This window comes from Anser cygnoides, chromosome 2 (assembly GCF_040182565.1).
Source record: "Anser cygnoides isolate HZ-2024a breed goose chromosome 2, Taihu_goose_T2T_genome, whole genome shotgun sequence".
NCBI classification, from domain to species: Eukaryota; Metazoa; Chordata; class Aves; order Anseriformes; family Anatidae; genus Anser; species Anser cygnoides.
In genome coordinates, this window is record NC_089874.1 from 22301278 (window position 1) to 22327666 (window position 26389).

The 26389-nt window shown below is 42.3% G+C and overlaps 2 protein-coding genes across 7 annotated transcripts in view; both read left to right on the forward strand.

Annotated features, from left to right (window-relative positions):
- CUBN (cubilin) overlaps nucleotides 1-1136 on the forward strand; it is a 144964-nt gene extending 143828 nt beyond the window's left edge. For all 4 annotated transcript variants that reach the window (XM_048061817.2, XM_048061818.2, XM_048061819.2 and 1 more), the window contains 2 exons: nucleotides 180-415; nucleotides 819-1136. In XM_048061817.2, coding sequence (XP_047917774.2) covers nucleotides 180-415; nucleotides 819-926 — 344 coding nt within the window. In that variant the 3' untranslated portion in view covers nucleotides 927-1136. The remainder of the gene's footprint in view (nucleotides 1-179; nucleotides 416-818) is intronic.
- A 5631-nt stretch (nucleotides 1137-6767) lies between these two features.
- The window catches only part of RSU1 (Ras suppressor protein 1), a 98004-nt gene continuing 78382 nt past the window's right edge, over nucleotides 6768-26389 (forward strand). Inside the window, exons 1-3 of one of the 3 annotated variants that reach the window (XM_066991668.1) lie at nucleotides 6768-6786; nucleotides 7152-7263; nucleotides 13007-13057. In XM_066991668.1, the coding sequence (XP_066847769.1) occupies nucleotides 7155-7263; nucleotides 13007-13057 (160 nt within the window). In that variant the 5' untranslated portion in view covers nucleotides 6768-6786; nucleotides 7152-7154. Of the gene's footprint in view, nucleotides 6787-6864; nucleotides 7014-7151; nucleotides 7264-13006; nucleotides 13058-26389 lie in introns of those variants that run through there. The other 2 variants (XM_066991666.1, XM_066991667.1) reach the window with 2 other exon arrangements.

Genomic DNA, 26389 nt, shown 5'->3' on the forward strand with positions numbered 1-26389 from the left:
TCAGGCTGCTGAAGCTAGAGCCTCAGTTTTGTCTCGTTGCAATAATGTTGTTATCCAAACGCACTGTTCCAGTTCACAGTGTCTCTCTGTATTTCAGTGCTGCTACTAATACTGTACTACATTGTGTAGTATCTTGTAAAACTAAGTCTTCCAAGCTAATTAACTGCGTCCATTTCCAGGATGTGGAGGAACATTATACGGCAGCACTGGCACATTTGCTAGTCCCAGCTACCCTGCGACTTACCAGAACAACACTGACTGTGAGTGGGCCATTACTGCGCCCAAGGGACGAATTGTCACAGTGAACTTTGATTTCATCAGCATCGATGACCCAGGGGATTGCAGTAACAACTATCTGATCCTTTACAATGGGCCAGATGCCAGCTATCCCCCCGCTGGGCCATACTGTGGGATGGTATGTATTCCCTACTGTCTGCGACCCTGAAACTGGTTAAAATTAATCTTTACTGTGTCATAATTAAGATTGTTTCCCTAATTTTGACATGAATTCCATACAAACTAGTGGAAGTGAAAGCGTAAGGCTTCTGTGGCATCTCAGCTTTTCAATACAGACCTTACAGTGACATCTAGTGGGTGGTATCATCAAGCCTTTTTTTCTCTGAATTTAGTTGATGTGTTTGTGATTTAAATATTTTTAACACCCTATGGAAGAAATGCAACAGCAATATCTAGCACAGACCTGAGGTCCCTTCCACTCTCTGATTGGATTAGTACCTCAGCTTTAACATTATGATTGGCTTTTTCTCAGAATCTTGCTGTCAGGTAAAGCTTTTCATTCTTCTTGTCTTTAATTTTAGGATACAAACATTGCTCCATTCACTGCTACATCTCATCAAGTCTATATAAAATTTCATGCCGAATATGTGACTTTACCATCAGGATTCCAGTTGAGTTGGAGGAGCTAGAACGTCACATAAGAAATACTTTACTGTTCCTTGCTATACTGAGGACACTTTAGATCATAAAATATGTTTGAAATCCAGTTATGATAATTGCAACTGAAGTAAGGCCTTTTAAAGATTACTGTAAGTACAGCTGTTATGAATTTTAAAGTTCTGTCCGAAAAATGTAATCTTTCGTTGTACTGAGAATAAATTATCTACCTAACTGTGAAAGTGAGTTTTTGCCAGTTTTGAATCATATTTTTATGTTCTATACCATTTCAAACGCTTTTGTAAACGTGCAAAAAGTTTTACAGTTAAGGCTATAAAAAGTTAATTAGCCAGGAAGCCAGGATAAAGCTTAAACACACAATATTCAATGTGAAATTGTTAAGAGGAGCTAAGATACAAAGTTGTCTTTAATTAGTTCTGCAGAGTTATGTGTTTTTGTCCCAAGCATCTTTATAAATCATAGAATCGTATAATCATTTAGGTTAGAAAAGACCTTCAAGATCATCAAGTCCAACTGCGCTAGTTAAGTGTTAGCTAGTTTTATTTGAACTAGAATAAAATCAGACATTGCTAAAATACGGCCCCTGTCCTACAGCCATTTACACAGATAACTTTGTTGAAGAACCTTCTCTTATACTGCACATTGGGTGGAAGAACCTGACTGAATAAAGTACTCAGGCATTCACTAAAGCTTAACACAGCAAAGATGTGTTGTGTTACTAAACCATAACCACATCAAGAAGTAATGTCAGAGCCTGTTCAATACGCACGCATCTCTGTGATTATATTTACTGGGTTAGATCTCTAAGCTTCCAAATCTCTTTTACAACTGAATTTAAAAACTTGTGAGACTTTGAGCAACCATGTCACCTTCCTAGACAACTTGCGGGCCACTTCCTAGACATTTATAAAACATACAACTTCAGAATAGGGCAAATATAAAAATATCGATTGACTTTTTACTAACATTATTGTGCCGCTGCCCCAGGCTAACACACATCATATGTAACAAATGTTGTTGTTGGGGTGTACAGAGGACACTGGTTCACACAGTGAAATGAATTCCTTCAAGTGATTGTTGCAGTAAATGATGATAAGTGACATTGTAATTATTAATGGCAGTTCTAACAAAATCTCAGAATTCCTTGAAGATTTCCTAGTGAATGCCAAAAAAAAAGGCGTAATTCTACAAACAAACAAAACTTAATAGTCGGAGAGAAGATATTCTGGTTAAAATACAATCCAGAAAACACAAAACAGACAAGAAGGTCAAAAAGGTAGATGACACAATATAAAATTCAAGATATTTAAAATTCAGGAACGATCTGATTATGTTGTAGAGAGAGAGACCTGGCCAAGCAGACTAGATGTATGACAGCATTTTAGAATTTTCCAAGTACCAAGAAAAATCTAGCTTAGGTACAGACAATATGCTTGCTAACATGCTAAAGTACAACATGGAAAAAGGAGAAATATCTGTATTTCTATCAAACCAGGAGACAGATGTGTCCTCTTGACCTGCAGGCAGAACAGGAAATTACTCTAATATGGGAAGACACAAAAGAACATGTAGTGGAATTTTACATTAGCAGCCCAGAAAACTTTTGTTCAAGACTCCAGCCAAACTGATTTCATGTTAGTAATCAAGGGACAATGCAATCTTTGTCCCTAAATTTATTAAAAACGCCATAAAAGGGATCGCAGGCAGTAAGACAATAATGTCATCTGAACTGCCTGGAGATGAATCACAGATGAAGCTACAAAACAAGCTCTGGCTATAGGAACTCGTAAGACAATGCAAATACAGTCAAGCACGGCTTCAGCTGTTTGCCGAGATCAGGAAGGGGTTTACTCCTCCTAGTGGATGGCTGCATCATGGGACTTCATGTGCATCCATCGTGGTTTTGACCTTCCTATGAATCATTGTGGGGTTCATGCAGTTCGTGCAGGGCAGAGTCCCCTCAGAATCTGGTTGCTGTCTCTTGCTGCTAGGTGGATGGTCACAGAAGCATCAGATTTTAGGCAAGAATAAGCCTGGCAAGAACACTGTATTTTTTATTATTATTTAATTATTTCACCAGCCTGCTGCTCAGCTCACCTGGAAGCCGTAGCTGGACTGGAAGGGCATCTCTCACCCAAACAGCTCCTGCTGCTGCAGGGCTGGCAGTGCTTTGCAGTGCATTCCCTTCCCTTATGGACAATCAGTTCTTAGGCTAAACCTTGGTCTTGCCAAGAGCACGTCAGAGCATAAACTGACCAACATAACAGAAACCTGTACATGGTTTTAATGAACGAAGTTCATTAGTGGCTTATTGCAACTGATAGCAGTCGCACATCCTACAGTTTATTTGACACAAAGCTTGTTTCCCTGAGGAGACCGCTGTCCCACAGGCCGGCCTGACAAGGCTGGCCCACCTGTTACTCTGCGCGATATTTAGATTTGATCTCGTGCCCTGTGGTGTGCGTGAGGCCAGCTCTGGCAATGCAACCTTTGGCCTGAAGCTCCTCAGGGGGACTGCGGTTAAACTGACGAGTGTGTTGAAACCTGTTGTTCAAAAAGTTTGGTTTTGTGAAAAATCACGTTTCATTTTAAAGCGGGTGAAATGCTTTCTGACAGTTTCTTGATACAGATAAAGTACTTGGCCTTGGTATGACTTTCAGTCATAACACCAAATTTTATAGAATCATTGAACTGCAGAAAAAAAGAATGAAGAACATGATGAATGAGAGGAAGAGAAAATTGTAAGATTAATTTATTTTTTCTTAATCTAATAATAATTAGTGCTTGGTGCATCTTTAGATGTTACAACTACTCTATATCTCTGCATAATTTTATTTACACGTGAGGAAAATTCATGAGCTTCTTTATAGAAAATGAAAGTCCAGCAGAGAATTCATGTCCACAAAGACTGTTGAATAAAGCTTCTGGTACAAAGTTCAATTGATCTGGCCCAACTGACTCTCGCCAAAAATAGTCAAAGTCTAAAATTAGAGTAAATTATCAAACCCATTCTTTCAAAAAAAACAGGAACAAAGTAACCCGCTACTGTCCTCTAACATCTTATATGAGGAACCACGAGAGAAATACCACTGCAGAACTATTAAAGTGAAGGTCCTTAAAGGAGAGAGCTCTTGCTAAGCCATGTTTCTGTCTTGGAAGGTAAGTCATTTAAAATGCTTTAAAATGAACGCACGGCAAAAGCAAACAACTGAACATTTATTTTTTAATATTCTGAAAAAAATCTGTTAGTTTTAGTGTAGAGTTCAGAAGAAAAAAATCTGTGTTTAATAAGATTTATGGCTTTGTTTCACAATACTGCCAGGAATATCTTTGCTTTTATGTCTTTGCATGTTGCTGCCTATTTTATAGATCAAGCCATAGCTGTGAATACCGCATGTCTGCCTTATAATACCTGCATGGCTACAAACCTCCCTGCTGTAAATGACACCGCACAGATAATGAACGTGCGTTTTCACTTTCTAGAGCCTGCATTTTTTTATCTGACGTGTAAATCTTCTGGATGTTACCATATCTATTTATTGTTCCATAAAGACATTATTTAGGAGGCAGTAATATATGAATGGCGAAAAGACTAAGATTTGAAGAATAAGCACTAAAATGTCCATAACAGTATTTTTGAATTGCCCTTCCCTTGTGGTGGGGCTATTCTTGATAAACAAAAATTGAGAAGTAATAACAGAATGAGATCGTTAGGGCTACAGGTACTTGAATTAAAGGAGAGAGAAGATATACAGCTACAGTGCTAGAAAACATGGTGCTGGTCAATTTAAAACATTCGCCAGTTGTAGTTACATTTACAAAGCATTTTGGCTGAAAGACAGTTTTCAGTTGGCTCATAAAGCAAAGGAGGAGGTGTCCCAGTTTCCCACAGTAACTCAAGATAAGCATCCTAGGCACCAGAATTGAGATTTTTCTTGTAATTATTTTTCTGTCAGCTGCCAAACTAAAACCACAGAATTATTTGGCAGTCCTGATTAAAAGGAAACGTAGTAAGAATTAATAGCATTGACTACTGTACAAAATAACAATAGCAACAATACAGGATTGCTAACAAATAAATGCTTAAAATTAAAATATCCGATAATAAAAATAGAGTCCAAATTCTAGAAGTTTGCTTTTATAAGGCAAAGATCAGCAAATAAATAGTGTGCCAGTCATCACACCGAATTATTCTAATTTTCGTGGATAAATTTCTAGCAGCAATGCCTAGCAATATACAAATGTTTTTGCCGGCACATGTTGCTGTTGTGTTGTTTTGAATACACACAACCCCTGCATTAAAACTGATTAAAATTGATTTTTTTTTTTTTGAAAATAGAAGGGTATCTATCTATTTCTTTCTTTATTTATTTTTCTGGATAGTACAGTGAGACACAAGTAAGTTCACTCTGGAGAAGCCTGCACTGTGAGCTCAACAGCCATGCATTTGGGAAGGTCTCCAGCTGGCCAGCCTGTAGCTAGGGGTACAGAGGGAGCTGGGGATACTTGGGGTCAGGGGGGTTAAGGAAGAATTGGATATGCTGAGGTGCCAGGGGACAAGAGAGGAGATAGAGGGTTACTGCAGGGGCACAGGCCCTCTTCAGGAAATTAGCCTTCATCAGTACTACTGCTAATGGGAGAACCTGAAACTTAAGCTTTCAAGATCAGGGAATGACCAGACACTTGGTCAGTATGTCTCACATGCTTACTTTCCCACTCTTTCTCATCCAATTGGTATTTAGTGCTTCATGAGAAGCTGAAAATCTTTAAAGTGAAGGCTGGAAAGCATCCCCTCTGTGTCAAATCCAGTGTGGACCTCAGTAGGGTATGGATTAGTGTTTGCTCATATGGGAGGTTTGCTGAAGCAGTAACCAAAGCAGACCCCATAGAAGATGCGAGTAAAACATGAACTGTTTCCAAAGAAGATGGAAATGAAATTACCAGGACAAAGAAAGCAGTCCTGACAAAAGCCAGTAAGGGAAATAAGTTTATTGAAGAGGGAGTAATTAAATACTTCTACAATAGGGATCAAACGTGGACATTCAGGTCACGTGCAATGTAACATGCAGTTGTTTTATCACTGCATAAATGGGGTAGTGCGAAGCCAGGTGAGCTGGTCAGCCATAAAGACACAGCCTGCGAGGACCTTGTCACAGGCACATGGGCTTGAGCTGTTTGTTGGGGTAAGCAAACTAGGACGTTATTTTACAGACGACGAATCTGGATAAGCCTTTGCTACTAAATGAAGCCTGACTGTCCTTTGTGAAGGAAGAGCAGTAAATATGCTGGCACCTTACTCTGTGAGGCAACTGACTGGCGGCAATCAGGGCGCACTTGGTTACACGTGGAAGCGGTGCAGGCTCTCGTCCTGCAGATGAAGAGGAACTGAACATTGCTGGCTTGTGCATCACAGTGACTTACATGCTGCTGAGTGATCTAGATAAAGGGAAGTTCTTGCAGTTGTGCTTTGTCTGACAGACCTGAGAGCAGCCTGTAACTTCAGGGAAGGGCTGAAGGCAGTTAAGAGCCACTTAGACGGAAACGTGCTACTGCAAATTAAATCATTTCTAAAAAAGGAAACACTGAGGTTATACCCGCAGCAATGCCAGGCCTGCGTTTGCTGGTTAAGGCACCTTCCCGTTTACCACCCTGGTTTCAGTGGATATTACTTTTAATAACTCTTTCAGTGGATGTTATTTGTAATAACTCAGCTGCCAGGCAGCGCCCCAGGGCCTTGTGCAGGACGCCCCCCGCCAGGGGCTGCCGGCGCCAAGATGGCTCCGCCCTGAGGCGCGCCCCGACGCCTCCTTCCCCTCTGCGAAATGGCGGCGGTCCGTCTGCCCAGGTTAACGTCTGTGAGGCGCTGCCCAGGTGCTCAGGCTGAGCAAGGGCCCCTCACAACCTTTACTCACAACCCTCTTCCTCTTCCTCCTTCTCTTCTTCCTCCTCCTCCTCCTCCCCTTCACCCCCCTCCCCTTCCGGCCGGGCGGGGCTCGGGGCGGGGAGCGGCGGCAGGGCCGGGACCGGGACCGGGACCGGGTCCGAGGGCAGCCGGGGGGAGCTGAGGGGAGCCGGGCAGCGCCGGGCTGCGCAGCGCCGTGAGTGGCCGCGGGGGCTCGGCCCGCACCGGGGGGCTCGGCAGGGGGGTCGGGGGGCGGCCGGGGCTCCGCCGGGCTGTGGGGGGGACACACGGGGGGACACGGCCGGCGCCTGACGGTGTTCGCATCCCCGCCCAGGCCATGTCCAAGTCGCTGAAGAAGATGGTGGAGGAGAGCCGGGAGAAGAACCAGCCCGAGGTGGACATGTGCGACCGCGGCGTCTCCAACATGCTGGACGTGCCCGGGCTCTGTACGTAGCGGCGGCGCTGCCTTATTTGTACCGCGCGGCCGGGCCTCGGCTCCGGCACCAGCCTCGGCAGCGCCGAGCTGGAAACGCTTATTTCATGCAAAAGGCTCTTCTGAGCTTGCTGTGCAGGCAGGGCCAGGCCAGCAGGGTGCTCCGCAAGGTGCTCCCCGGTGCCGAGTTGCGAATTTGGCATCCGAACCTTGTTTGGCAGCGAGTTTGTTGCATAAAGTGGGGGCTTGTGGTACCCCAACTCGCATCCATCACACGGTGGATGCACCTTCCGTGGCTTGTTTTAGCGTGGGGGCCTGGGGCCTTCTCCACCCTGAGATCAAACTTAGGGGAGGGGGAAATGATGGCTGCTTTCTGTCCAGTTAGTCCAGAGCTTCTTGCTTTTTCAGTTACTCTCCGCTCTGGCTGAATTGCAAGGTGTTTTTTTTTTTGGTGTTTTTCTTATTTCTGTCGAGGCGTTTGTCACTGTTTCCTTGGAGAAGGAATAACTTCCTCCAAGTGTGCTTTTAAAGAAGCAGTGAATAGGTATTGTGTCTTATGAATTGTAGGTGGTGGTTTGAGAAGGCGTGGAAGTGGCTTGTTTCCTAGCCCTGCCACCTGTCTCCTAAGGAGTGAACTTCTCTAGTACAGAAGTGAGTGTCCGGGCTTTTCTGGCTTTCTGAGCTGGCAGGGAAGTTAAATGGGTCTGGTCCAGCACCTCTCCTGTTAGGGGTGCTGAATTTCTTTCCAGCACGGAGTTACAGCTTGCTGTTTCAGAAACTGATTTTTCCATGAAATACAAACATGTTATAAGCAAGGGTAGCGATTCATGCCCGGTGACTGTCCTTTCTTAGCATCTTGTCTTTAATGAGATCCACTGGTAGATGTTTAGAGATGAGTATAACGTTAGGTTAGCATCAGAGAGAACATTACGGTGGTGTTTCCTTTCTTTTTAGCAATTTGAGGTTTAAGGACTTACTAGGCTGGAGGGTATTCCTGAGTTATGTTCACTAGCTGCTGATGGGGATTTTGTGTCCTGAAAGTACTTAATTGTTGTCAGTCCTGCCCCCCGCCCCAAGTGGACAGTGATTCTTCAAATAAGCCGCTCTCTGTAGTCTTAGTTGCTTTTCAAGAAAAGTGCCAAGCCTTGTCCCACTGCGCGTTTGAGTACTCACAGCAGCGTGCCCAGTGACTCGTGTTTAAACTTCCTTAATTCACGTAAAGTAGATGCAGACACAGCAACTAGGAAGTAGCTCTGCTCTGTGTGCAAATCCTATTCCTTCAGGTACGGATCTATTCTTGTCTTGTGTGTATAAAAACCAAAAATATTCAGGGACTATAGAAAACTGATGCCATGCTGGGGAGGGAGAAGAAGAAGGGAGGAGGAATATATGCAGTGGCTTGGGTAGGACTCTTCTGGCTTTTCTTCCTAGGCTAGTGACTGACTTGCTCCAATACAGGGCAGCCACTCTTTTCTTTTGCCTTAACTCCCACCCTTTGGGAAGAAAGTTGCAGGACAGACAAAATCAAGCATTTGCCTCTGTCAAATGTCAATGTTTTTTTCCAATTCAAGAGGAAGTACTTCTCCTGTGTGGATGAAGATCGACACTCAGTGTCTGAAATTGTCTTAAACTAGCTTAGACCTCTGCATCTCTTCCTGCTTTCATCTTCAGTAAAGGGAAGGCTGAGCTGTCAGCTCATTTATACTTTAGCATTGAGATTCACAAAGTTATGTTCAGAGGTCCCTGAACAGCTGCTCACTCAGGAGTTCATTAGTGTCATTAGAGGTCATGACAACCGTTTTTTGAATATTCTTCAAATCCAGGCATTTCAGTGTTTTCTACTAGTTGTACTTGAAGCACGAACTAGAATTGTGCTACAGGCCTTCAGAGCATCTGGACTTTCAGAAATGTAAATAAGTAATCTCTTTTCACAGATGCAGCAGAGTAGTTCTGTAGGAGAGTTCATCTGAGATTTAAAATGTGCCTTGATCTAGGTGTTCTGTACTTTCAGTCATCATACTAATGCAAAGACCAGGTAAAACAGTTTTAAACTTTAAAGGCTTTTTATGATTCTGGAACGCAATAAAACAAGTGTTTTAGCTGTTGTCACTAATACTATATATACTATACTATATATATATATACACACACACTATACTATATATATATATACACTATCATTTATACTATATTCGTGAATCCATTAATACTTCTAACAAGTCTTACCTAGTGAAAATGTTTTAGTGCCTTTTTTTTTTTAATTCTATATTGTGGAGTAAATAGATTGTATTTGTTTATGAAACACCCAGATATTGACAGGTAGAGGCAGAGGGGGTTAGCAGATGTCCTGTAAGGTGAATAATCTGATTAAGCAGGCAGGATATGATGCATCTTTTGCCTGACTAGGGCACTTGTCGTTGGGACTTCAAGCAGTCATCTTGAATTAGGGAATTGTTCTCGTTGCAAGGACCAGTCTCAGTCTAATCTCTGAAGTGGTGGATGTGGGGAAGCTATGAATTATTTTGCTCAAATAACTCAGGACATCTGCTGCTCTGTAGCCTTGCTGCTAGGGAAGGAATATTGGATGAAATCCTATTTACTCTGTAAGTGTTAATTTGTTCTCATAATTCCATCTGTAAGCTATTCATATTTTACATAAAGTACGCGCTTATGTGATGGTATTAACAAGGCTAGATTTTTTTTTTTTTTACCAAAAAGTTAGTGTTGATAGAGTTGTTCACTCCTAAAATAACCAAGGCCCAGGAGATGGAGTGGCAGGCTACTCGCAGGTTGTTCAGTCCAATGTTGTAATGCTCCTTCTGTGTTAACTTCCTCCAGTGCGAGAGGCAGCGTCTTATCTTCGTCCAGCAAGGCCTCTGGAGTCTTCCTGTTGTGTTTTTTTTCTTCTTTAAAAAAAAAAAGAGTCAAGACTAGTCATCTAAATATTTCATGGAAAGCCAGCCTGCGGTGCATGGAAGCAGCATATGACAAAGCTTGATGCTAGGACAAAAAGAGAAGAGCTCAAATGTTCTTTTCCCGCCTGTTCCGTTTCGAAGCAGCGGTGGGATTGGGACCATGATGAGAATCTGTAATTACCACATGCGTAAATTGCCTTGGCAAATGTTAATATCCTGACCCTCAAACTCCTGTGGGGACGCGTGGTGCATTCTTGAAATCAAATTAATGCATCCCCTGTATACGAAGTGCTGTAATGTCGGCATGGCCTCTGAGGTCTGCGCGCCTTCAGAGACTTGGTTCTTAGCGTTTCCAGCGGTGTCGTACAGAAGTTACAGAAAAAGTGCAAAAGTTCTCTTGGAACTGCCTGTCGTGGCAGTCTGTAAGTGCCATTCAGTCTGCGTGTTGCGGACCTTTGCCAAGCAGCAGAGGTGCAGAGCTCCCACCTACTCGGAGTCCCGTTGTCCTTCGTGCTTGTGATGAGGTGCTGGCTTCTGAGTATGGAGCTGAGGCGGTGTTAGTTGTCTTATTCAGCCACTTCAATTTAACTCTTCTCAGCTTTAAAAAAAATCTTGAAGTGGGAGCAACTTTGCACAGTATCAAAAAAGAAATAAATAAAAAGGATTTATTCAGAAAAAGCAGATTACACCAAATCTTCACTTTCCAAGGCTTGCCGTAAGGAGGGCAAAGGAGCAGACGTTCCAGCATCCCGAATCTTCAGAGCAAAGCTGGAATGCCATCTGGTGGCGCTGGGGCCAGCAGTGTAAGCCCTGCTCTTTCAGTGCTCCTCACTTCAGCCTTCAAAGCACTGTTCACGGCGTCCTTACTGTTCAGGCAGGTAGGTGCAGCGTTGGTGAGGGCATGGTGACACAGCTTGTCCTCGCTGCCAGCATGAGAGGTGCTGAGAACAGAGCTGATGAGAATCTTTCGTGTGCGTTGTCTGCCTTTCCCTGCCTTCTTCTGAACACCTGGGGTCTGTTTGGACATGGAGGGGGAATGTTACTTGATTAGCTGGACCCTTCCTGTGAGAGCTCACAGAAGGACGTGTGAAATACCTTGCTGTGCTTACGTGGCTCAGTAGTAGGAACTGAGGATATTGACTACATCTGAAGGATTCATAGCTAGTAGGGAAAGAAAACATCGGAACAAGCAGCAATTCTGGGGGGAGAAATAACTTGGGAAGTTGCTTGCGAGATTTTGTGCTACATGAAAACGAGTTCCTTTCTCCTGCCTTGTAGCTTTGTGTTTGTGGATAGTTTGTGTTAATAGTTTCCGCATATGATGAAGTTAAGCCTGAGGATACAGATGAACTTGGGTACTCTGGTTCCCCACATTTGGCTCTGATCTAGATAAGGCCGACTTGGACCTGGAGGTGTCCAGCTGAAGCACTCTGCAGAGGGCTTGCCCCAGTAATGACCATGTCCTTACTGGTCAGGCCTGGGTGTCAAGGGCCTGTGAAATGTTGGCTTTCACTGGTGGTCACAGCTATTGCAATTCCTAAAGCAAGAGAAATAAATGCTGAAGAGGCAGTACTTAAGCATTTGCTCACAAGCTCATAACCGCCTCCAGCATCTTCTCTCAATTACTTTTTGGAACTTGACCTGTTTAGCTGTAGGTCTACAGTCGGTAGTCTAAGGGGCTGCTTAGATGCTGATGCTGAAGTGCCTGTCATGTTTTAAAGACGAGTGTTCTTTGAGGCTACTGTACTTGTCCGCCCTACAGAGCTGGTTCTTTTCTTACAGACTTTCTGTGGGCTGCTTTCTGTCCTACTTCGTGACCTGTTTGAGGCACTACTTAGAGAGTGCTTGTATTTAAGAGAGATTTAGGGTGGATGCACTGTTTTCCTTTCTGCTCCCTGCCTTTCCTTCCTCCACAGCCTGCAATTGCACAGGGAACTGTGGCAATGCATTTTTTTTTTCCAGTGAACTTTCAGTTCTGTTTCTGCCTTTTAGTGACTGCTTTTGTTCCGCTCTGAGCTTACGTTTGCCTGGGGTCAGCTGTGAGTGCGTAAGGGTTAGCTGGAGCAGCGTAAAGCAGGCTGCTCTGTCGGTAAGTACAGTGTCTCCCAGCTCTTTTCTCCAGCTTGCCATTTCGTAAGTATCGATTAGCATGACCGGTTTCACGTGTGCTCTCCGGGATATCTTACTTCCATAAGGCAACCACGTCCCTGTGGACTGTCCCTGGGCTAGTGTTAGCGATGCTTAGTGCTTGTGGGAATTGGTGAGAGGTGTGGCACTACAGCTGTCCTTAGGGAGAACTTCCAGGCTGCTCAGGAGGGGCAGCCCTGTAGTTACGAGAGCTTTTTGGAGAGACTGTGCTGGAAGTAAGGAACAAGGTGTAGGGGAGGAAAAAAACTTGAGTCTTTCTAGTCCAGAGCACGTCAGACTTTTTGCAGGGAGAGGGACGATGTTTAAGAATGTCCTCAAGGTGTGGGTTTCTCCTCTGGCTATTTAGCATGTTGTTCTGGCCAGGTGATGTTGATTGTAGGCTGTAGAGCCTCTAGGGGTGTGGGAATGGCAGTAGGCAAGAACAAACGCGGGTGAAGGTGCGTAATGGGGAGTACCAGGCTGCAGCTGCCCCAGCCCCGTACTCGTTGCTCAGTAAGCTGGAGTATGAGGGGCTGGGATCAATCAGATCATTCAGGCAATTTCAGTAAATATCTTGAGCTTGTCTTGATTTTTGTAATAGTGCATATGATCTGGCGTTACTAGAATAGGAAACAGCGTGTCTTTTTTAGCTTAAATGGGCTCTTGGTCGCCATCTCTGTTCGTAAACTAACTTTTTTCTCTCTTCATTTACAGTTACCTTGTCTCATATCACGCAGCTGGTTCTCAGTCACAACAAGCTTACCAGTAAGTATACTGTTCTTTTCTGACTTTGTTGCAGGCTGTTAAGCAGCATTTAAAAGCTGCCACTACTAGTTTGTTTTTTATAGAGCACAGTGTCACTGCTAAGAGGGTGAGGTTCTTGGTGAAGAGCTTTACCCAAATAAAAAAAAAAAAAGAGGATGTGAATTAGCAGACGTGTTCAGCATGCCTTTCTAACGTCAATACAGATCTGCTGTGTACCAGAAGATCAGTAATTTTCAGTCATGTTACTAGTTAAGTCAAAAATCCACTCCCTACTGCAATTTTAAAGTTCTGTGAACTTTTTTGAACTGTATCAAGAAGATGCAATTCGTATTTTAGTAGAAGGATGATTAATTTGACTGAAGCAAGTGAAAAGAAATCACAACTCAAATGCATGTGAGGAAGGCCAACTGAGTGTGAGCTTCTGGCATGAAAGTCAGGTGGTCTGCTGTTGGCAAAAAAAAAAAAAAAAAGCACAACATCTTTTGAGTGTAAACTGTCTCTTGACCGTACTGCACACAGCGCCTTCAGTTATTGCCTTCTGGATACTTCAGTTATCACTTCCCATAGGAAAAAAGCCTCAACTTGGTGTTGGTGAATATCACATCATGAGAGAGAGGTAATGTGAGACCGAACTTAATGTAGAGAGATACCAACCTGACTCTTGTGAGGCAAAATTAAATGATTTCTTCGTTGGAGCAAGCTTCAGGCTTACCTGTTTGTGTCTTGTACAAACATTCCTACTTCTTGGCTGTTAAATACAAGCAGTGAGGTTCGTATAGACCCTGTTACTGTGTGTCTTGTAAAGAGAAGAAAAGTTCTGTTGTTTTCTTTTACGTTCTGTTTGTCCTTGTCTGTTCTCTGCGTACATCAGTGTATGTCAATCTCAACCTCTCCTCCGCTTTTGGAACTGAATTTTTTAGGAGCGCATGAAATGGGGAAGGGAGTAGAACTGCCGAAGGGAGCGTGTGTTGGGGAGAAGACCAGGCAGTTCTGTAGCACGCACCAGACTATGCTCTGGATAAGTTTTACAGGTTGAAAGTGGGGTGTAAAAAAGTAAAACAAGCCCATCTAATTCTAATCTCTTTGCTGCATGAACTGTAAGATAGTATATGTTATTTAAAATGTGTGTTAATATAAAAATCTAGCATAGGGTTTTGAACATTTTTTGGAGGATTAAGCATGAAGAAAAAGTGAAAATATTCTTAGATCCTACCACATGAACACTAATTCTTTGGCTGCAGTTAACTGGTTATTAATGCATAGCTTAAAGGGTTTGAAGTAACAGTATGAAGTAGGTGAAATTATGGGCAGTATGTGAGTGGCTGTGAGAAATATGAAGGAGTTACTCTAGGCCCTATTCCTGACTGGGTAGTGTCCTCTAGACTGGTATCTTGCCAGTTTTTGTCCCTATTTAAATAAAAAATAAAACCCTCTTACATTTTCAAAGAACTTTTGATTTGCACTGGTCAAATTTATAAATAATTGATGACTGAGTGAGTTCATGGCTGAAGTACGGAGAGGAAAACAGTGAGCATCGTTACTAAACACACAGATCTACCTGTAGCTTAGAAGGTCAGAAGGTTACAAACAGCTGGAAGGGAGCAACTGTTTTGGGGAAATGTTATGAGAAACTTCAGGTTATTGCTGTGTGCCGTCTGGTATCAGCCACTGATGGAGCTGGGATACTGGGCCACCCAGCCTGGTGGCTTTTGTGTTCCTGCAGGGTCGCTGCAAGGAGATGCCTGTCTCTGAACTTGAGCTGCCTAAAAGTGAAGCAGGTTAATTGTATCCAGCCACTTAAGCTTCCTCTGCAGCTTTTGGAGGGTTGTGAGCACCTTGAGACAGCAGTTCACTCCGCTCACCTCTGTCTGAAACCCACGTGACGAGGTCAGACAACTCATCCAGCGTTGGGTTAAGTGAATTGTACCTAGTGCTGCCAGGCAGAAATTCTCTGCTGCTCATTATCTGCTCTGGTATCTTCTGAACAACTGTGTGTATGGCACAGGGATGAATTGAGTTGTAAACATTGCTGTTGGTAAGCTTAACCAACAGAATAGTCTTTTTTTAATTGTACAACTTTTGAAGCTAATAAACTTTCAAGAGACTTGATCGTCTCATCCATGTGACACCTCACAAATCTTAAATGTAGCTGGAGTGGCTGGGTATGTCGCAGATAGCTGTCATACTCTGAGGAGGAGAAGGCAGGCTGGATCTCCTGTAGTCAGACTCAAATTAGAGTAATCTTGCCTGTCTGAGAATTGAGCCAGGAGAGGGTTGACATACTTCAGCCTAAGTGCCAAAATGATAAGCTAAGTAATCAATCTGTATCCTAGTTAGAAGTCTTAGCTGAAGACCTGACTGGGGGAGGAAGAAGATACAGTAAAAGGAGTAAGTCCAAGAAGGATGCTTTCAGGTTTTCTTTATTCAAGAAAACTCCAGACTAGACCACTCTTTTTTGAAATATTTTTGGTTTTCAAAATACTGGTTTAAGGGCTGCCACTACTCTAAAACTGTATTCTATTACACCTTGAATTTTTAATTGCTCCTTTCTTCTAAAGTAGCCCTTAGATCAGCAGGCTGCAAGGATACCTGGTCTGTCAGCCAAGGGATTCTGTCAACCTATCTGTGTTTGGGTTTCTTCTATGGGAAGGTGAAACCACTGCTTCTCCTGAGAAGTAACTCATCAAATCTGAAACTTCCTATTCTTTCAAACTGACGTAAACACTTAAATAGACAGCACACATTTTAAAAAGGCTAAATTTCAAGTTTATAGTCTCGTATTTGACACTGTTGACCTAATCTTTTAAGCTATGTAATTAATTGTCTTAGCAGATTGCTCTTAAAATGGCTAGGGAGCTGGTGGCAGTGACACTTGACATGCTGCACTAAGGTCATATTAGCATCTTCTGCTAGTTTTCTGCCATTTAAATGAGTGTTCTGCTTGCTGTTTTTTCTGCTGTTTAGAGTAAATACGTCTATCTGGAAGAATGAATATATGTAAAAACTGGACATGCATATTTTTATGTAACTATTTCATATTTTTGCAAGCAAACAGTTAGAAGTAAGTGAAGTTTCATTAACAAGTTTGAAGATAACACTATTAAATCCATCATACTGCTTAGAAAATTTTTGTGGCATGTTTTTTCAGTAATATTTTTAGTACTCCATTCATGCTGCTGGTGCTTGTGCATTTACCTCTCTGTAAATCATTCTCTATTAGAAGTACTCAAATCCACACTGATTTTTCTGGAGAATATTAGACTGGATTTTTTCCAGCTGCCCGGTGCTGTGCTAATGGAGGAGTCTTGAACCGGCTGCCTCTGCTCCAGGTAACTTACGAAAGAGTTGAATTCGTGCTTCTGCTGCTTGACGAGAACCTTTTTCTTGCAGAACAGCCTCAGAATGGGAAGCAAAACTCTAGGGGAAGCTGAATAGCTGTTCCTGCAGCTCTGTTGAACCAGTTGCTGTGTGAGTGACAAACCTGGGATGATTCCATTTTGGGGTCTCTTGTGACAAACCAGTTGAAAGCAGAGGGAGAAAGCAAGTACTTGTCTTTTTTTTTCCCTTAACTTAGACATATGGGCCAGTGTGCCCATATGTTACAGTGGGAGTTTTTTGTTCCATCATTTAAAGCCAAACCATCTATCCACTGTGCAGCCTAGAAGCAGTCATGCTGGTGCTGTCAGCCTGTACAGGTTGTCTGGCCTGACCCTGGCATCTCTCGAACCCGTTGGCTGACATCAAAGTAAAATGGAATAAAAGTCCTGACAAATATTCCTTAAATCTGTGTAAATCGGAGTGAATGATAGAGTCCTTGAGTGTGGCACATTAATTTGGGTGGCTGTGACTAAGTTGTCCTTGTTCCCTAACATTTGGTGGGAGCTGGGGACATAGAGGTGTCGCTGTTCCTGCGCAGTGGGATAGCTAACAGAACACGGGTGGTGGCAGGGAATTCAGGCAGCCGTGTTAGAGGGGGAAGGAGGGAGCTGGAGCCACACGATGGGCTTCTGTAGAACCGTGCCTGAGCAGATTGGCCAGTCACAAACGCTCTTCTCACATCTGTGTAGTAACTTGTTATGGTACCCAAACAAAACAAACTTTGTGCTGCATCGCTCAGACCTAAAGCTTGTGGTTTCACAGCAGTTCTGGGGCACCGTTGTTAGGAATTAAAGAATAAGGAGGTGTCCAGGAGAGCCCTGGTTGGGGAGAGGACACACGCTGCCAAGGCTGGACATCTTTTCTGCTCTGTGACTCCACCTGTGTCATTTCAAGCAGAATGTTTTGGAGCTGTGCGAGGGAAAGTGTAACAGATGAGTGAGTATGACATTATTTTTATGCAGCTGGGAATAAAGTGTGTGTATCACTTTGTGATTTGGGCTTAGGTTTTTTAAAGATGGTTTGTACTAGAGCACAGAATGGCCACCTCCAGGAAATAGTGTCTCTGCAGGGGAGAGTTAAAGGCAGCAGGACAGACCAGAACTTTTGCTTTTTAGTCCCTTTGTGCCAGTACATTGGTGAGCGAACGATAATTGGAGTAGAATTAGCAATAAAGGAACTTCCGTATTCAAAGGAAACACCTAAGGTAGCATGTGTACTGTGGCTTCAGTCTCATCTGACTTTTGTCTTGCAGAGCAGCATTTGTGATCTATTTTGCCATTAAGTATGAAATGGTAATGAAACTTCTGGACTCAGCTAGATTAACTCCAAATACTCTTGGTTACTTACAGTGTGTACAAAGTTTCACATCCTAGTGTAGTCACATTTATTATCCCTACAGATATGGTGATGAAAGTAAACAATTAAAATCCTTGTAGTGTATCATGAGTAGGAAGTGTGCTTGAGGGGCTTTCAGGCACTCGGGTTAACCACAGTCTGACCCAGGAGAGCACAGAGGGAAACACGTGCTCGGAAAGCAGAGAGGGTGTTAAAGGTTAGTTGAGCACTGACAACAGATCTGAGTGCTGGTCATCACTACGTGCACAAGTATTGTGCTGCCATCTTGACTTGTTTTATTTTCACTTATTTTAGGGATACGCTGCAAGTTTTTGATGACCTGTAACTGCAGTAACAATTACCTGACATAGCTACCTGATAGATTGGCACTGTAATCATTTGGATAATTTATTCAGAGATTCTAGCTTCTGTATCATTGTCTGGGTACGCTTGGAGTTGTGACTCTGTGGTTTGACCATTAGAGGTCACTGTTTAAGTATCTTTAGCTGTTTCTTTCATGGGAAGAAGCTTACGCTCCTGCTAGCAATTCAGTCTGACTCGTAGGTAGGGGTGCACAGTAGCTTAGGTTTGCTTTTCTCCTCGTTCTCCTTAACCTCAGATGATCCCGTGCTCCCAACTTTACCATATTCTTCTGCCGCATTTAAATGACCTCAGAAGGTGTCTGTTACTCACAGCTCGCTCCTGAATATTTTTTCTATCCTTCTGCTCTCATTCTCTGATCCTTTGCCCAGTATTATTACATGACTAAATGATGAGAGATTAGAAACAACTGTTTTGCTTCAGAAGCCTCCCATGTGTACTACCTGAAGCCACATGCTGTCCTCCTATCCCTTTTCTCTGAGCTGCTGCCTGTTACCATCCTTTGCTCTTTCCTAACCACTGCTTCTTTCTTGATACTCCAGTGTAATTCTTAACTTGTTCCTAGCCCCTTCCTTTTTGTGAGGTGGTCCATTAGCTTTTTGCTGCTGGTTCTCATTTCCATACCTGAATTTTGTTACTGAATCAACTTTCAGATCCTGCTGGAACAGATTTTCTCATTAATCCTGTTCCTTAGACAGCCCAATAGTTGCCCTTTATCATTCTCGTGCATTTTGCCTTCCAGCAGAGCAGTCATTCTGTGGTTCAAAACTTCTCTCCTATTTATGCTGCTCACACCGCTTACTGCTGCTTTGCTCTACCATCCCCTTCAAAATTGTTCTGCTGTCTGTATGACCAGCACAAAGCTTGTCCCTTCATTTCTGTTAACCCTCTTGACGATGGCCCTGATCTTACTTAACCTGCTGCTGACTTCACTTGGTGTCACTCCTGCCTTAGGCCGTCTCCTTTATAAGTAAGTGGCCTCTCTGGCTGCAGCGTGTACCTGCGTGTGTTGGAGGTAGTCCAGAGACAGTTTCCAGCGCTACGTCTGTCTGTGCTGAATTTCTTCCTAGTCTAGCTGCGGCAGTGTGCTGCGGTGTCTCCCACTGGTGGTGCCTGGTGCTTTATGTTTTGCCTGATGTTAAGTGATTTATGTAACTCCCAGGCTTCAGGAAGGAACTGGATGTCCACGTACTCTTTACTTGTTGCTTCATTTGTTCTCCTCTGCTTTGGTTCTGCCTCTGCTTCCTTCTGGCACGTTATTCACACTGTTGTAGTGGCGTGATACACCTCAGAAGGGTGCAAGTAAGCTGTTGGTGGAGTGAAACTATGGCTGTGCCCAAAGCACAAGACTTCTGCCTTGAGATAACAGCCTCTCAACCATGTTTTAGATGGTGCGTTAAATTAACTGCAAGCCTTTCATTTTTTGTTGCGGATTTCAGTTCGTATATGATTCCTATTCCTACTGCAGAGATCTCTGACGGGAAATGCATGAAAGCAGTGCATGGGGGGAGATGAGGAGGGAAAAGGAGATCCCTTTGCGTATGCCTAACTAAATCCATGACATCTGAGTTCTGTTCAAATGTTTAGATGAAATACCTTGTTAGCTTTTTGCTTTTCTCCCTGAAGGGGGGGAAGATTGGAGGAAGCCTTGGTTCTGAGAAAGTACAGATGGTAGAGCAATTCAGCTTTAAATAACATAAGCTTTGTTTTTTAAGAAGCTTTGGGAGAATGAAGCAGAAGAATTTGTGAAAGATTATTGCCCTGTAATGGTATAAAGAATGCATCACGAAATTTCCCCAATTCAAATCAAATAGTTATATTTTGTGATGTATAGGAACAGTCAGCTTTGCATCACAAGTCAGCGTGCAAACTGTATACAGCACCAGACACAAATAAGTTGTCTCTAACAATTCTTCAGAAGTTGTTGTGTGTTCTTTTCTTATTAAAACGTAACTGCAAACATGTTAGCTTCTCTCTTGTAAGTCTCAATGTTTTCTGATGTTTCAGTACAAATTTCTTGTGTGTTAACTTCTCCCCCAATGGCTTAAAATATCTGCAATGTTTTTTGTGGAAGCCCACATGTTTGTACAGGTGGTAATCTAAAATCGTTAGAAATCTCCTTGTCAAAATAGACTATTTTGAAACTGGCATCTTAAAAGGTAGTGTGTTTTGCTTAAATGAACTGACTTCATCAAAGAGCTTAATTTTGTACCATCATAAAGAGCTTACTGTCAAACAAATTGGATTTTTTTGTTGTTGCTGATAGTAAAGGAAGGAGGTAAGAAAAGGTAGTATAGACTGAGGGAAAACTGGATATAATTCTGTATACTTGTTTTTGGTCCATATTCTGTGTATTCTGCTTCTGCCAGCAATCAGGGGTATTGTTTTGAAGCAGATAATGATACAGCATTTCTCTTCACGCTGCTGTCTGGCCTCTTACTCTGTTCCAGTGGTGTCCTTTGTCAAAAATGCTGCAGGGTAAAATTATCCTTATGGTGAAATAGTTTCTTGATCTTTATCTGAGGAAGAGTAATTTGTGGTAACATGGTTTATTCTGTCTGTTAGGAATATCTGATGTAGGTGGAAATCAAAAAAGTCTAGTCAGCTGAAGGCTGGGATCAGCTAAGGTAGAGACCCAGAGAAAAGAGTGGCTTTAAGTAGTGTTTTGTGGGTGTAAGGAGCCCAGTGTTTAATTCATTTCCAGCTCTAAGGGCTGGAATAAGAAAATCATGTGTAAATACAAATGCTGACCTTGCTTTTAAACACTGAGCATGTTTACTGCTGCCTCTCCCTTTGTGTGCGTTTAGAGGACAGGCTGGTCTCTGATAAACAGTGTCAGCAAGGCAGTCTACGTGATGCTGAATGGAGAAAAACGCCGGTGATTCAAGTAGCAGTGAAAAACAGACCTGAAAAAGCTCCTAAAAGCATTTTGGTGATAAAAAAAATGGTGTAAAAAATACTAACTGTCCAATAAAGAAAAGTGAAAATGATGGGCTGCTTGCTAGGCGCTCTTACAGTGAAAGCAGAGCTTTATAAACAAGCACTGCTAAGCATGGAGGTGTGTAGATACTCCTGAGTAAGAAGCTGAAGAGACCTTGACCTCTAAGTTACAACCTTTTAGTGTCTATTCAAGACCTGGTGTTCAGAGCATCTCTGGTAAGTCTCTCAACTGCGGAAAACATCTTAAATAGAAGACGGATGTAAAGAGAATGGTGAGGGAGGGCAAGTTCAAAAGTGTTCAACTTGATGGGCTGTACTCTTCAGTTTTTTGCATGTTCTTTTCTCCTGACATGAAAGTAAGATAGAAAAGCTTTTTGGCTGAATTGTGCACTCCTCATAAAACAATTACTTAAAGCTGAGAATGCTGTGGTCCACTACAGTACTTGGATGTCAAGCTAATTCAAAAAGCTTGGCTAACACTTTCCTTCAAGATGTGGAGAAGTGAGGGGGCATGATTATATCCAGTTTTATACCCATGCACACTCAGCCTGTACTTACTACTATAAAATCAGCTATCAAAAATCAGATTTTTGTGAACTATTTTGACGTGGTTTCAGTTCTTTAATCTTACATGGTTAATTTTTCAATTTAGTAATCCCTTCCTAACCTCAGTCCCTGTAGGTTTTCTCTCCAAACTCTTAAGTGCATCTCAAGCGTTCATCTCAAAGCACAGAGTTTGTCCTTTGTTTGTACCAGATGTCACTTCATTTGCAGCCTCTTCTCTGCCTTTGTTGTGCTCACAGCACTTCTCCTTAGTCTCTGGCTTCTAAATTAAAACTGTTTATTGATAAATTGCTTTGTTAGCACAGTATCACATCAGTAAGCTATAGTATAATTTAAACATGTTAATAAGAGCATTTTCATAACTGCAGTGCTTCCTTGGTTAACTGCAAAAAAGAAATCTGCTTTCTGGAAAGAGCTAAAGATTAAGGAGACAGATTCGTTCAGTGTTTTCAATGTGCAGAAGGTTAGTATCCATCTTTAGAAGAGTGTGGAGGAAGGGCAAAAGGGGAAAACTTGAACTACATAATGTGTAAATTAAGTACTGAATGCTTCGCTTGGGATGAGGATTCTCCAGTTAACTGCCAAGTATGATATCAGCATGCCTATGAATATTTAAAACGAAAACTGTTGTGTTCTCCCTCTGCTAATTCCTCTTTCATTTTGGTGACTCTGATTGCTTCTCTCTCAGTATAACAGAACCCTTGTCAAATTAATCTAAACATGACTCCTGCTCTAGGAGTACAGTTATATTGGATGCACAGAATGCATTATATATTTAGTATTCTAAATTCTTCCTCCCCCGTGAAATGTGAGTAACATTTCATGTCTCTGTGACCTTTACTCCAAGGGATCCGTACTCATGAAGAGTTCCTGTTGATGCTGACTGGAGAAGCAACGGTCTGCAGCACTGGGCTTATGACGCTGTAACCCACAGGTTTCGCTGTAGGTGTAAAAAGTAAATTCTTGTGTTTGGCAATAAAACCCCGCTTGGGATCTGCGCTGGCCTGATGGCACGCTCAAAGCCGTGTATTGAATTCTCCTTCCTTTGCATTACTCTTGACCTGTTTATAAATGGAACAGTTTAATGAGAAACTGGCGTAGCCTTCTGAATCTCTCTTCTGACGAGTAGTAAATACTATTTTAATAGCTCTTCTGGATAAATATTCCCTTAGAACCTTTAGAGGTTCGGAATACCATTGAACGTCATGTTCCTAGGTACTGCATAATTAGTTCGTTAACTAAAGAAACATTCTGGAAAAAAAAAAAACCAGGGATTCTGCAGCTTGAAGTTTCTGGAGATGAGAATGCCAAAGAAAATAATCTGAAGTAATTAAAATCCTTATTTCACTTCATGCCTGGTTCAAAACCCATTGAATTCAATGAGAGATTTTCTGTAAACTTTGAATCGTATTTATTGAGATTACTTGCACACACTTTTATGAATAGGCAGGTGTTACAGACACTATTTTCCAAGCAGCAGTGAGAAAATGTTTATTCTGAACATTCAGTGTTAACATATAAATGAGTTGAAATGTTTATTCAGTTTACGTACCATGTGCTCCTCTGGTGGAGGCCTGTATGTTCACCAAATCCCTCTCTCGGAGGCCTGTGTTTTCCCTCGTCCAGTTGGGTACTGTATTGATTCTTGTTGCTTTTTCATCTGAGCTTGATGTCATCTGAGCTCCATGTCTAAATGGAAAAGGAAAAACGTTCTAATTTACGAATTAAAACTAAAATAGAAATTTTCATATGGGTCTTCTATTAAGAAAGCTTTCAGAAATGTATTGATGTAATGTCAGTACCTACTAACTACAAAAACCAGGCTACACTTCACCTCATAGATGAAAAGCAAAGGGGGGCTTAAACTCGCAAACACCTGAGTTGGTTTACTTTTAAAGCTGTGAGGATTTTTACTGTTTTTCCAGTGCTTCACAGAAGCTTTAAGTGAAATAATCCTGGAGCTCACTTGCAGAAATAGACTTATCAGAAAGCCTGCTCATTTTCAGCTGTGAAGGGCACTGCCACCGCAGAGGAATCTTATCAAAACCTAGATCAATGACAGAAGAGTGACAGAGAGGAAATGGGGGGAAAATTGCACCTGCTTTTCTCCTTTTCCTTTTTTTTTGTTCTTTCTCCTTTGACAGAGGTTGGGAATACAAGAAGAGCCGGATAAAAATGTCAGTGCGAAGTAATGGCACGAAAACCATTTGATTCCCTGCTTTACTGGAAAGGGTTACGTCTGAGATGTGTGCATCTCCAGGCTGCTTTGACTGGTTTAAATGTTCCTAGCATGATAGCTGGCTCAGCTAAAAGGTGCATCAAACCAGTATCTGTTCTCCAACAGAGGGCAACAACAGACTTCTAGTAGAGGGGAAGAATGATACATGTCTGGTGATGGCTTCTGGCTCGCTATGTGGGGAGGGAACTGAGGTCCAGATCCAGGATGCTTGATGTGGATCTATGCAAGTGCCGAATAGTAGGGTTTAACTCTTCGTATGTTTCAGAAATCGTATCAGAAGTTTCAAATGGCTACTTCTTATGTAGGAATAATATTTGACAACTTGCCATGAGTGAAAATCTGCTCTGAAGAGAGTCTTATTTTTCATTCCTAAAGAATTGCCACTGACTTTCAGGGTGAAACAGCCTGTTTGTTCTTAAACTCTTTGAAGTATAACAAGTTGCCAATTCTTATTTGCAGCAGCATGAAGAAAGTCTTCTTATTGCTTTGTGTGCAGCCTGTAGACTTTCCCTCTCAACCAAGCTCTTGAAATCAAGGTGAAGTCTATAGCTGTCACAGTGAATCACTGTGTGCAATTTCTAGTATTGAACGAGGGGAAGGAAGCTGCTTCTGGTCTTGTGAAGTGAGGCTTCATATGAATGGGGCTTCTTGATGTGACTGAAGCCTCACAGGAGAACGCAAAGGCATCGGGCTGCCAAGTTTTACTAGCATTTGCTGAGGAGGAGTTTCGTTGTTAATGACACTGGGCAGCAGATGCTCTTGGAAGAGTTGTTAAGACACTGTGGATCTTACTGTAAATATGTGGGTGAATGGAACCAGGATGCTGACAGTTCATTCTCACAGCTCATCATGAGAAGGTGACTCGAGTGGAATTCGGTATTGCCAGAACATGAATTTCTTGGTATTTGGCAGTCTGCTCTATATCTGAGAAGAATTTTGCAACTTAACTGTGGGAAGATAGTGGGGATGCATTTAGTCATGTAAAGTTCAGATCAAAGAATGCTGTATGCCTAGTCAACCTTTCCTGAGCGTTGCTGGTCTACTGCACCTGTGCAGTTTAGCTACAAGAGCAGTATAGGAATTAATTTCAGTCTTCTGCTTCTCTTACAAGTCCATAAAGCATTCCCCATATTACAAAGGGATCTGAAATGTTGAGTCAGAAAATAAGCCATTATAGGGAGAAGTCTTCTTTCCCTTTCTTCAGGCCTGGTCTCAAGCTGCTCTCACTCGTTTCCTTCTCATGAAATACCTCAAGCCCCTTCACCCAAACAAACAAAACCAGGTGTGGATGGGGACTTTGTTTTGATTTAACAGGCTGACACAAAGTATTTCATCTAAATCCTTTGCTAAATATTCAGCCTTTCCCATAATCTGCTTACCCATGCAGCTTTTAGTGTGGCTTGTAGAAAAATAATAATGGAAAGTATAATGCAGTAGTATCCTAAGAGTGATTCACAACATGAAATTCAGTATGTGGGAATTATACAGATATATCAGAAACCTAGCAGGCAGCATGCAAGGGTACAGCTTCTGTCGTTCGCTAGGGACACTTACTCACACCCATACCCTGACGAAAGAAAACTAAATTAAAAACCTCTGATGAACTAGCCACTGGAAGTTAAGTTTTCCCCTGTGCTTGCAAGTGGGATGAGTAGATAGTTTGAGACTCTGCAGCTGTGTAGTAACCCATTTAAACTGGTTCTTTCTGATGCTGTAACCTTCAGTGCAAGCACAATCTTAGTCAACAAATCTCTGGAAACCATTTTCTTCCTGTTTTGATCTCTAGATATCATATTTTCCCAGGTAGTTTCATGTGTGTTTTATTTATTTATTTGTGTTAAACCAAGACTTTTAAAGACCATTCACCTTCTTCCTTGAACTGATTCCTCCTCCATACAATCTCCTAGCTTAAGTCAGAATTGAGATACACGCGTAATTTATCCTTAATAGGAAAACAAGTTATCTTAGACAGGTATTTGAAGGGGCAGATCCACTAAAGCAGTGTCGTTAGTTCAAGGCAGCTCCATAACTGCCAGGCCACGTGGAGGGTACTTGGCTCTGTCTTGTTGCAGTCTGTTCGCCGATGCAGAATGGTTCTGCTGCTGCTCTGTGGTACAGAAGGTCCTTGGGTAGCGAAATCCAGTGTGAATGGGACTGACTAAATTTAAGGAGTCTTGTAACCAGCACTGATCCAACTGAAATACATCTCAGGTATTGTTGGCTGGCTTCACGTGAGAGCAGTGCTAAGAAATTCTCTGTAGTCTGACAGTTTTTTGTAGTCTGGTCTCACAGCAAGATCAGAAAGGTTTTATGGGGTTCCTGTCTTTGTAATAATAATACTGTCCTTAACATAAGATGTAGTTTTTCTTAGTTGGCTTTGAGAACTTTCAGCATCTTGGATAATGGCTTTTTAATTTCTCGATCATTTTGTGATACTTTTCAGCCTGAGCAGTTGAAATACAGAATTGATACATAGGCCGTTGGTCTGAATTTAG